The following is a 12325-nucleotide window of genomic DNA, read 5'->3' on the forward strand; positions in this document are numbered from 1 at the left end:
TAATTAGGAAAAAATTCTAATCAAGTTTGTAACACGTTGTTCCAACGTACGTGTTTGTTTTGTAGTTCAGTGTCGGCGCCCCTGTGTTAATCAACTGCATTTCCCTTAAAACGTTCGTATATTGAGCCTCTCCCTTTGGGAAATGTAGTCTCAGTTTGCTAACAGTGCGGCACTGCTAAATAAAAGACATACCTCAAAAGCTTCATTGTTTGTATTCTATGGTGATTGACATTTTCTTCAACCGTCCGCATTTATCTGTAATTACTGTGGCCTCTGGGGATTTTTTTCCTCTGTAGAAAACGGGATGAACCACAAGCCCCACAATGCATTTCGGGATAGTCGCTCTTTCCGCTCACATCCGCTTGACTCGCTATTTGTGTTGGAAAAAGGACTTTGTGAAACTGCGGCGATGTCAGTGCAGGTTGTGGCAGCGAAAATGGCAGAGGTCGAACTGAAAGACGTCCCCACCGGCAAAGACTTGCCGGCCGGTTCTCCAGTGACACCGACCTCGGAGGGCAAGAACCTCACCAGGAGCGACCCACACGAGGCCGGTTCCCCCGTTGCTTCTCCCCCTACGACGGAACCCTCCGCGAAAGCCGGGGACGGCAGCCTGGGTTTGCTTGCCCCCAACGCCGCAAAGATGCCGCAAGCGTCCGCGATGAAGCGGCCGGACCCGCAGCAGAACGGCGGCGAGGCTTTTGTGAACCGTGACGGGACCGTCGCCGAAGCTCCCAGGATGAAGAAGGTGCGTGGGGTTGCCTTTCACTGGGTGATACATCATGGTTGTCGGACCACCACGTAGCACCTCGCCGCAGTGATAGCTCGCTGTGGAAGCTCGCTTTGTATGACGATGCTAAGCTGGCTAGCTGCTCCTAAAGCTGTATTGCTCCTGTTACCGTTAAGTGTCTCATAGTAACAGTTTTGGTAGCGATCGTAACGTGGACCGAACACTAATTTGAAGCGAAAACCATACTTCTTATTTTAGGTGAACATGTATAATTCAAAAGGTAATTCTTGAGCCAATAGCTGGAAGTAGCTAACTGTCATTAAAAAGTTGGTAATGATACTTTTATGCTGAAAAACACCATACTATCTGTAGCTGTTAACATCATATTCAGCACTTTATTTCCGTGTTATTTAAAAATAATAATAGCCATAGTATCGCTTTTGCCGTGGATACAGCAACGTTAGCTGAACCTTCGGTGGCTTTGTTTCCAACGTTATTTTATGACACTTTCTGTTGTCAGCGATGATAAAGTTTTTTTATATACTTTGTGTGTGTGTGTGTGTGTGTGTGTTTACATACTGTTATGTACAGTATGTGTCTATGCATTTGAAAGTGAACGTAATCTGTGTTCAATAATTATGGTTTGCTCTACAAATACTCTCATACTTTCTCATATTTACTTAATTGGTGGTTTTGCTTGGTTGTTTAGCTTTGTCCCCTTTTGCTCCCTGACATCATATCAGCAGATTCATAATTACTATAAACATCCCTGGTTTTAAAGACCATGCACTGCTAATTTTAGTTTGACTAATGCATCGCCACCCAAGGTGTGTAATCTATGTCAGACGTAACAGTAGTCAGTAATCCGTGAACCCAGGGCATTCCTGTCACCTAGTTTTCTCAAGCCAGATTTAGCTTTAAGACTACCTTCACTTCATTCAAGGGAATTCCTGCCTTTGTGGCTTAATGCTGAGGTCAGACTGACTCGGTGTGTCTGTCACTTCTTGCTGTTTTTTCCCTCCCTCAACAATGAGTCTTATCTTTAGCTTCTTACAAATTCTCGATTGTGACCTAAGTGATTATGGCCAGTGTTCAAGGACAAGTTTTGTTTAATAAGTTTGTCCCTCCAATCAGTTATCATTCACTGTTGACAGTGATTTATTCTCTGTGGTCACTATAGTGCACTTTATCTACAATGGTGAGGTAGATATTGATTTTAGATGTGTGCATGGTGAGGAAAATCAGAATCAGCGTGATTCATCGACTTGGTGCACGCATGTGGTCTTAACAAGGCCAGTGCTAAAAATGTTGCTTTTGTAATGGGCTTTTTACTCAGGCGGTGTGTGGGATTGTCATCCTGTTGAATCAGTGTGAAATGTCTTTGCACTGAGCGGTTTGGGGTGGAAAAGCAACAGTTCGGGATGCAGCCGTGGTTTACCCCAGGGGGCAGAACAAGTCTTGCATGATCATGCTCGTACCCATCACTTTAGAATACACCAATGGCAGGAGAGCAGGACAGTACATGTGAGGATGTAGTGCCCACCACCAGCGTCACTCTCAAGGAGAAAGCTTTGATACTCTCCTATTCATCACTCGAAGCAGCATTATGGAAGTGAACCAAAAGTCGGGAACGACAGCTCCACAGACTGAGCCAGACATGCTGGTCTGCAATAGTCACATCTGGATTACAGAGAAAAGCAGGTTTATTTACAGGACCCTGGTACAGGGGGTTGACTTTCTCAATGCTATGTCCTATTATTTGTTAAGTTACAGTGATCAGAAATATCATATTTTCTACTCCAAATTGTTCTTCATTGAGCAGAAGTGGTTAACATTCTTCATTTTTCAAAAAGTAAATTTAAATGAATTTGATATTCTCATATTAATAATAATGATTATCAATTTTATTATGCAATAGTTGGTTTATGGTCTGATGGCTCCTCCTTCAGTTTGCCTGGTAATGTGGATAGATGAACATTAAGGATTTTCTTTCTATTACATTATTATTAATGTTTGTGTATTCCATTATAATTAAAACGGATTACAGCCATGCAAACATATTAAAACAGGGATCATTTCCATTAGAGGGAGCTTTTTCAAAGTTGTTTGTTTAAAGTTGTTATTTCAATTTAAATAATGCTGGGGGTTTAATCACAGATAATGGGCTCCCTCTAGATACATTAATGCAGGTTTGTGGCTGTTGCATACATTGGAATATTCATGTTGCGGTACGGTGTCGCCGTATTAGCGTGATGAACCACCGGAGCAGATATCCGCTGGGACAAAAGGTTGCAGTTATTTATAGATGACGGGGGCCGAAGGATCGCGTGGCACATTGCAGTATAGAGGCTATACAGCTATAGTCTGGTCCTGCACATCTGCTCAACCCCACCGGTCCACTGCAGTAAAGGGTCAGCGAGGCAGAGCTGATGATGCATGCAAGTATGAAGGCAGGCTGGCTGGCTGGCTGGCTGGCTGGCTGGCTGGCCGGCTGGCTGGCCGGCCGGCCGGCCGGCTGACTATCTTTTTAATCCTTGCTTTTATAATGTCGCTACATGAGGGGATTAAAGGGGCCAGCTCTTTACTGTACTCGAAGGTGGGCCCTGATGAAAGCAGTGCTCGGTGTTGAGTCTCATTGCAGCCCGCAGCCGCTCGTCACAAGTGTCACCAGCTCAGCAAAGACGTCAGGTGGATGCTGCGAAAGAAAGGAGAACAAGAGAAGACGGGTCGCCAGCACGGTTTGTCCCTGCTCTCTGATGCGAGAGGGAGCTTTTGTTTGAAGAGCAGTGAGCTCACTGGTCAAACAGAACCTTTCACCTCTTAAAGCCGTCCTGGAATTGATAACCAAGGTGACCTCTGACCTTTAGCAGCGACTTATAAATCGATTTGAAGACCAGCGTTTCAGTGAGGTCATCACTTTCTGATGTAATGTTATGTCACCCGCTAAGCTGGTGTTCCTAGTATCATCCACTGGTAATCGGGCTTACTGTGACCCGTGGCTGCTCCACTTGAGGAGGGAGCCGTGAGAAGATAATGTGTATTTGGAAAAAAGACCACAAGGGTTCGGTGCTATGTCTCGACTCGTTAAGCCGAATTCCGTTTGTTCGATGGCTGCATTCATTCTGCTTGATCGGCCAATTGAAAGCCCTTTCTTTTTTCAAGCTTAATGTCACTTGACTGTTTGATCCCTTGAAGGGCCCCATGTAAATTTGTCTAAACTTTGGGCTGAAGCGGAAGGAGCTGCTTCACTTCAGGGGTCTGCCGAGGCAGAAATACAAGAGCCGAGGGTTGAAGGTTAAGAAAGAACTCCTGCTAATGGAAAGACTTTAGCTTCCACATCTTATCCGCTCATCGGTTGCATTTTCTCTGGATGTCTGTCACCCAGGAAATCATGTCACCCTCCTCCCTTTTGCCTTATATTTCTGAGTCACTTGGGGTAATGTATAAGGTCATTGGATGTTGGAGTTAATTAAATTTTAATTTTGAGATCCATATATATATATATCATTCAGAGGGGCTGCCTGCACAATTTGGGCAATTGCCAAAAAACAACAGTGGATTTTCCATATCTGCAGTAGTTCCTTTCAAATCCGAGACACAGGAAAGAACTGTTAAAGTGATAGTTGCATTGTTTTGGACTCCAAAGGTTTTGTGTGGTTTGTCTGTTTTTTGTTTTTTTTTCGGAAGTGGTCACTCCCTGCATGACTAAATCACGTGAATATATGAAGTAATTTTCTTTCAATCGTGTAGTTTTAAAAATATACATTGTTTTTATCGTCAAAAACAGTTTAGTGACAAACGCAAAAGATTTATTTCCAACGGCCGTGTTCCCAAAGCTCCGTCTACATGGTGTTCCCTGCAGAGTTATGTCCTAAGTCACTTGTTTACACACACCGTCCACACTGTAATGTCGCTTCACCGCATATAAGCCACTTTACGTGGACGGAAGGCAGTTTCACAAGTGCACAACGCATCTGTGGTCGCATATGCAAACAGTATTCACCAGCTGTGCAGTTTCCCAGCGGCAGGAGAGTAAACGGCAAATATGATTTAACCTCGTAATGCCCCCACCCCCTCCCGCGCCCCACCCAGCTGTGAAGACACCAGCACTGACTGGACCTATCCAGGACATACATATCTTGGCTGGACTTTGGCAGAAGGAATGTGGAACCGCTGCGTGAAGTCCTACAGATGGCACGATGAACACGAGGGAGAGGGAAGATTCACCTTTTCACTCCCTTTTTTTATTTTAAGTGACTATGCAATATAAAGATGTCAGAATGTAAAAAAACAAAGGCCGGGCGGGGGGGGGGGGCGAACCGCCTCGATCCCTGAACATATGGCACTCATGGAGGGGGAGGATTTCCTTGCTTGTGTTGTTGCGTTGCAGACACCCGGAGCTGACGCAGGATCAAAACAAACAAGTATCAACGTCTTCAAAACTGTCTTTGTTTCCAAATAAAGCGATGTAAATATTGTTGACACGCGGCCGACAGTATTTATAGCCTGTGCTCTCTCTGCGCAGCCCCCCATTAGATTAAACACCGTTGTCCCGGCCTGCCGTGCTGACAAGAGCTTTCGACGGTTGAGTCATCGCAGAGGGCGGCGGTGGGGGGGGGGTTGATGGACAGATCACGTGACTGAAGAAGTGCAAAGAGCCGCACCAGGCAGGCGGCCGCGCTGGCTGCAAGAGGTGCTTGCAGCGCGGGTGTCATGGGTACGAGAGCGTCTGAAATATGTGTCAGATGTTAATGTTTAAACGGAAAGTTGTGCCTCTGCTTTGACTGCGTGGCCGCAGAGGGAGATTGCGTGTCGGAGGGTGAAAAAAAAAAGTACCCGCCGAGTGTTGTAAGAGATTTTTTTTGCTAATAGCAAAAAAGGATCAATGTGTCCCAGCACCAAATGACGAAAGCAGTTTGATTTGACTTGTATAATACAGGAGGCATATCGGATCTAGATCATTATGTGGCACAGTGTATATTTTAATGTCCAGCAGTGTATAATATTTGGCTTGATTTATGATCTTTAAATGGGTAAAAACTGAGTATACCGCCATACTCCTAAGGAAGCCTGGTGGGGATAAACCAACCCGCGCGTTTCGTATTTAGCGTAAAGGCTCGTGTCTTCATACAAACCGACAAAGAAGAAGGTGAACGAGCTATCCAGGTCTGTTGCTCATAGGCCACCGTAGTTCGCTGGCAAGCTCAGGAGGGGTAGAGAGCGTAAAAGATGCTGCAGTCTAAAATGTAACCACTTGATGTCGCGGTTTCTTCTTCAAAATATCCAAATATTACACACTTAACCTTAACATGTGGACGTACTTTTGGATGTCACTTCTTCATAGCGCGTTACGGTTGTGCCAGTGGTTCCGGGGTGCAGCTGCACCCTCAACGTAAAGATACCCAATAGCTGCATCTTCTCAGCGACGGGAAACTCTGGCGGGCGGCCGAAAACAGAATGTCACTCAGAATAAAGTCACACAGGAAGCCGGCGGTGCCGTTGTGTAATATGTCCCGCGTGCCTCTGTGCCGCCACCACGGAGGAGGGAGTATATTTGGCGAGCTCTGCCCTCTGAGACCTTTATGGCCGCAGGCTATCGCAGTTTTTTAACAAGCCGTGGGTGAAACCGCGCTTTACAATCCCATCTAATCTTCCTCTGTCCTACCGCCACGCTCTCTACTTCCGGACTTGAGTCGGCGCCGCACGCTTTTTGTCTTCTCACCTCGTTTCACTTCCGCCTCTAACGTTTGGCTCCATGTGACACCGCTCAACAACGCACGATATTTGTCAGATTATTGCTGCGCTTTCTGTTGAAACCGAGTAATTACGCCCTCGCCCGGCACCCTCGTCTTTACGCATTTCCCACGTCTTTCCCAGCTTCTGCCGTGTTTGCGTACAGCGCCCCCGTCTGTCCACCTAGCAGCCAAGATCTGTGCGTGCGAGGTCACACCTGCTTAGCCGCCTTCGCCGGTGCCTCGGAGGCCTTCCCGGGAAAGTGACTTCACAGCAGTTTGGTCCTCTCTTTGCTCTCGTCTTCATCACGGTCCAGACGGGAGGTCATCGCTGCTTCTAGGATTGACACTTGCAATTGCAAAACCGCAGTGTTTTGTGGTGATCGGCACAAAAAAAAACACAGTACAGTACAACAATACATGTATGCTGTAAAGTATACCTCAATTAAACTTGATCCAATGATTGCTTACTTGCACGATCACACCAGCACTCCCCGTTTTGCTCTGTATTGCTGATATTCCAGGTGATGTCATGGATTGTACAGGATGGGGAAAAGTAAGCCTTGCTTTCAGCCTGCTCCTTTTTTTTTAATTCAGAGTTGTTTTATTTTTTTGTTGGAGAATACATCATTCATATTTGTTTGTGAGATTTTTTCTTTTCTTTTTTGTCAGTTGATTGCACACGATTTCAGTATTGTACATTGTAGACAAAAATAAACTATTCATTCATTCATGCTCAGTCCGAGCGTTCAGGGTTGTACCTCAATCAGTATAGGCTAAAATATGACGCCGGTGTTCATTAATCTCATCGATTAAAAATCCATGTTCAAATGCTAATGAAATCCCCCTAAATGTCAGTGACACTCGTCCGTCCCGGAAGCTTTTGTCACAATCACAGCAGACCTTTTTCTGACATTTCACGAGGCTGGTTAATCAGCGCGAGCCTGGCGACGGGATGCCGAGGCTGTTCTTGGCGGCACTGTGAAAACAAAAATCTAAAAATCCCCCCTCGTGGATTCCGTCGTGTGTCCCTGTCCCCGAGCGTGCCACCCACACACTCCCGGGTTTGTGCGACTCACCCTGGTCCAAACTCATTTCCTGCCTCGTCATCACAGCCCACGATCACTTAGCCGGAACAGCAGCTCATTGGGTTACACATCTTTCCAATAAGGACTTTTTGTTTTGTTTTTTTCTCCCAACACGGCTCAGGTTCTTGGAAGAGCAAAGCAAAAGGAATGAATGGAAAACACAGTCTTCCCAGGACACTTGGTGTGTGGCGGAAGCCAGGGGAGGGTGAAATTTTAAAACGCCTCAGGTTCCGCTTGCCGTCGAGCGAACGGAACGAGCAACAGACCCAGTGTTTGTGCTCACCTGCCGTCTTCAGTTTACACGGGAGTCGGTCGGACGTTAGTACGCGGGGCCGTGCAGTGTGGTATGTGGAAGGACGCGGCCTCGCACCCGAGGGCCCCGGGTTGACAAAGGGCTGACATTGTGTTGAGAAAGTGCTGCCTCACAATGTCTGAAAGTGCTAAAGCAGCCTCCTGCCCCTGCCCCTCCCCCCAAGCTGTCTGCTCTGCTTCCCATGAGTCAGGCAAAGCACCAACCGCCCGCAAATATCAGCAGAACGAAGGAACGTGTTGTACACCAACCAGGATCTCTGCCTCCGAGACAAAAACGCCCAACTAAAGACGATGTTTGAGAAAAGAACAAGTGCCGAGGTCAGTCAGGTATCGAGGCCTTAACAAGGTGTTTTCCAACAAATGACATTCATTTTTGATCCACCACTTGGGGTCAAAAGATCACTTTAAACATCCAGTATGTAATACTTGCTGTGGTTTATGATTTTCATATTGGTAAAATTTTAACATACTGCTCATAAAATCATTGCTAAACATGTATAATCACAGTACAATAAAAAGCAATTGGGTTTTTCTACCGCAGAACGGTTATCTTATGTCATATAAGAATATACAGTACTACCCAGAAAATTAGAATATCCTGAAAAGGTTGTAGTATTTCTGCCATTCAACTTAAAAGGTGAATTTGACATATTATATAAACAAGTAATATGCAAATCAATATATTTCAAGTTTTTATTTCTTTGGATTTTGCTGATCAGGTCTTGCAGCTTAAAAAAAACCCTCAAATTTTATAATAACAATAGTTTGTGGGTTTGTGGTTTTAATAAGCTGAAAATCTTAATCAGCAAAGTTACAACAAGGAACTGCTTGAGATGTCAATTTGCGTGTAATGGCTCAATAGAATTTGTTGGTTTCATCTTTTATGTTAAATTGCCAAAATAAAACAACTTTTTCTTGATATTCTAATTTTTCCGGTAGTACCTGTACATAGATCAAGGGCACCCAGTTAGCTGCCATCTTGCACCACCATATTTCTAAGGAAGCCTGTTGTGGACAGTCCAGCTGCCTGACAGCACATTTCATATTCAGGGTGAACGCTGGCATCTTTAAATAAACCAACAAAGAAGAAGGTGGACAACGTATCCAGGTTTGGGTGCGCAGGCCACTGTAGTTCATCGGTAAACTCAGGAGAGGGAGGGAGAGTGAAAGACACTGTAGTCTGAATTATTCCCACCTAATGTCGCTGTTTCTTCTTCAAAATCTCCAAATATTACACACTTGACCTTTAACCTTCGCCTTTTTTCGATGCTATTTTTTACCTTCTCATTTTCCTGCTGTGCTCTTTAGTGCACAGCAGCTAAAGGTCGTTTTTTGATGCACAGATGCTAAAAATGACTGTTGGCACAAATAAAGTGTTGATGAAAATGGCAGTGTGGCCTTTCCAGCCACGCGTCTGCAGACGCTCGTACAGCGTAGAGAGAGAGAGAGAGAGAGAGAGAGAGAAAAAAAAAGTTCTCCGGCGAGAACCTTAAAACGGCGCGTTCCCTCGCGCAATACCTTGTTTATGTTTTGCCGCCGTTCGGCAATGCCCAGCTTTAGGCAAAGAGGATTTCGCTCTCAAATCCAGACTAGTAACTAATGAAGAACTGCTTTGCACTCGCTAATTAATCGTGGATCATTGACCCCTATAATGGGTCCATTCAGAATTAGTGCGCCGTCGCCTCCCGCCCACCCCCGGCTGTATGCCCTTTGATGTCATTATACCTCACCCACGGGGTGGGCTGCCATCTCTGTCCAGTTCAGAGGGGTCGTCCCTCATTCCGATATTTTTCACATTTTTCAGAGATGTTTAACTTCAAGTCTGCTGGGAGAATCTGGTTCTCTGTTTTCTGTCTTCGTTGTTGTACCACCATCACTGCTGCTGCGTCCACGGGATCAAATTTCTGTTATATAAATATTAATAAAAAAATATATATGTGGGACAGTGGGGACCGTTGAGCACAGATAAGATTATGGCAGTGCACTGTAGAACGCAGCTTAATGTTTTTGATTGAGTCAAAGCCACAGCGCCGGTGCGCCGCTGCGGGATGGCCATTGACAAACAGGGCACTTGTTTTCCGTCGGAGTTGATCGGCAGTAAGAGTTGACCGTTATTGATTTTGAAGCGTTCAAATCCATATGACTGTAAGGGTTTTTTTTGAGTGCGAGTGCTTTATTTGATTGGGGTCATTAGAGAGCTGGGGTCGAGCCTTTTCGCTTCGAAATAAGCCCTGGATTGGCATAAGCGCTTGACAACCACCCTGTTACACAACCAACATGTGTGTACAGAGAGAGAAGGAGGACGAGGGCGAGGGGGTTAGTCGAGGGTAACGCTTTAAAAAAAAAAAGTATTTTGTCATTTCAATGCAAACGGTGTGGTGGCCGAGGTACGTTTGAGAAACTAATTATGCGTTTTTGAACTTGGCTTGACTCTGTTCCTCACACAGCGTGGTGTCGTGAGGGTGTGAAGAAGTTAAAAAGCTCCGAGCGCGCTGGACGCTCATCGCTTGGCCCTCGCTGCGCTTTAATCTGTCACCGAGTCCCGTCACTCATTGCCTTCTCTCCCCCCGTGTCAGGGCCTCGGGGATTCCGACCGCGAAGGACGTGGGTTGTTTCAGAGGACAGAGCTCATTTTAGGCGGTGCCTTCAAGAGGCAAGAAATGACTCAAAAATGCGTAAATCGACCGCCGCTATCCTAAAGCACTTGTAGCACTAATACTACAAATCCCAGGATGCTCTGTTGGTATTTTGGCACATCAATCAGGACAGGACGTTGATTGAAGGATATTATTATTACTTAATTGGTTTATTGGTATTTTATTTTTAAATGCATTATTAGCCCTTGGTAAAAGGTTAATGTGGAAGTTTAAATAAGAAGGCTGCAATTAAAAAAGAGGCATACGATTTTCCGTCACATTTTTTTAAATTTTTATGAGTTTTATTTTTTTAATTTCAAATTCGATTTTGCATGTCTGCAATATGAAGTCATTTGTTGTATAGTATTAAGCTTTGCTTGTTCCATTTGAGGTTGAAGCAAAACTCATAAGGGTCCCTATGTGACTTTTTATAGAATAGGTATTCTATTCTATTCTAGTCTATCCTAAATTATATTATATAAAAAAGTTCACTGTTATATCTGGAGGAAGATTTTAAACTTTGTCCAATTTTTGGCCCTATTGAGAACCCCTGAAGCATCTTTTGTCCGGGCGGCAATCAACAGAGGGCTAAGTGCTGCTTTTTCTTGGATAATCAATCTCGCGAGGCTGCTCCACTGGCCTGCAGACAGTGGAACCAGGTTTCTGATCATCAGTACAGCATTACCACTTTGCTTGTTTTTAATACAAGCAGTTTTGTTTCAGATGTCAAAAGAGAGAAGGTCAACATAAAATACAAACAAACAACCCCCCCATCCCCCTTGCGAGATCATTGGTCGTCGCTCTCCGTACGGTCGACGCCGGGTGGAAAGTGCAGCGGGGGACGAACCTCTGGTGCACCGCTGGTGACGTGGCTTCACCGACTGGAGCGGCTAAAGCCTCCAGCTGTGAGGGAGCGGGAAGCCGGCGGATATTGCATGCAGGCTCAGGAAAACGTGCGTTCGGCGCCTGTTGGTTTGTGCGCACGTTTGGCCGAACTTGACTCGGGGCGTGCGAGCGAGCGAGCGCTCGTGCGCGCCATTATTTACAGTCTGAGCACTTGTCTGAGTGTATAAATCAGGACGGGTGGAAGGGGGGGGGCTCTTACATCACGGCCGCCCTCGGGACAACATGCTGCACACACACACACACACACACGTTCCGGCTACCTCCTGCTGTCTGCTGACTGAACTCCCTACCCCGCCCCGAGGCGAGAGGAGGGGATCCGATCCACTGCCGTGTTGACACGACACGCCAAGGTCGTGACCCCGCACCACATATCTCTTGTGATGTGACAAATGTGCCCCCCTCCACCCAGGTTCCAAAGGTTCTTTCTTTCTTCACTTGCATGTTGTTAAAATAAAATACATATTTTCTTTTTTTTAAAAAAAGCAGGTTTTTTAACCCTTTGCGGAAAAATCCTGCATGGACACATGACCTCTGTATATTGAGGTCGGAAACCCGACAGGCTCACAGAATTAACTTCACCTTGACCTGACTGTATTTTAAGCAAAGTAAAAGAATATCATTTGCTTACCTTCCATGAGGTAGAGGAATCAATCAAAAGAAAAATGAAGTCATTCACTGTCACCTAAGTTTAGTTGCACAAAAGTGCCACGTCGCCCTCATTACTTGGAATTCTTTCCATTATTGTGCAACCGCCAGAGATGAATAATCAGCTGCTATTTTAATTGCGAAGCTGTGCTCCCTCTGCACTTCCTGAATCTGTGCCTGCAGAACCCAGAGCGGTTGAACTACTCTACTCGAATGCTTTAGGAAGTATTTTCAACACTAACTCAGTTCATTCTAACGCAGGCATGGGCAAACTGTGGC

At 45.5% G+C, this 12325-nt stretch overlaps 1 protein-coding gene across 2 annotated transcripts in view; it reads left to right on the plus strand.

The window, feature by feature from the left end:
* The first annotated feature begins 335 nt into the window (after positions 1 to 335).
* Positions 336 to 12325, plus strand: part of ahcyl2b (adenosylhomocysteinase like 2b) — a 37884-nt gene continuing 25894 nt past the window's right edge. Inside the window, exon 1 of one of the 2 annotated variants that reach the window (XM_076012247.1) lies at positions 336 to 745. In XM_076012247.1, coding sequence (XP_075868362.1) covers positions 410 to 745 — 336 coding nt within the window. In that variant the 5' untranslated portion in view covers positions 336 to 409. The remainder of the gene's footprint in view (positions 746 to 12325) is intronic. The other variant, XM_076012246.1, reaches the window with a different exon arrangement.

Source organism: Nelusetta ayraudi, unplaced genomic scaffold, assembly GCF_046127955.1.
Source record: "Nelusetta ayraudi isolate G7.1 ecotype Tasmania unplaced genomic scaffold, CSIRO-AGI_Nayr_v1 ptg000135l, whole genome shotgun sequence".
NCBI classification, from domain to species: domain Eukaryota; kingdom Metazoa; phylum Chordata; class Actinopteri; order Tetraodontiformes; family Monacanthidae; genus Nelusetta; species Nelusetta ayraudi.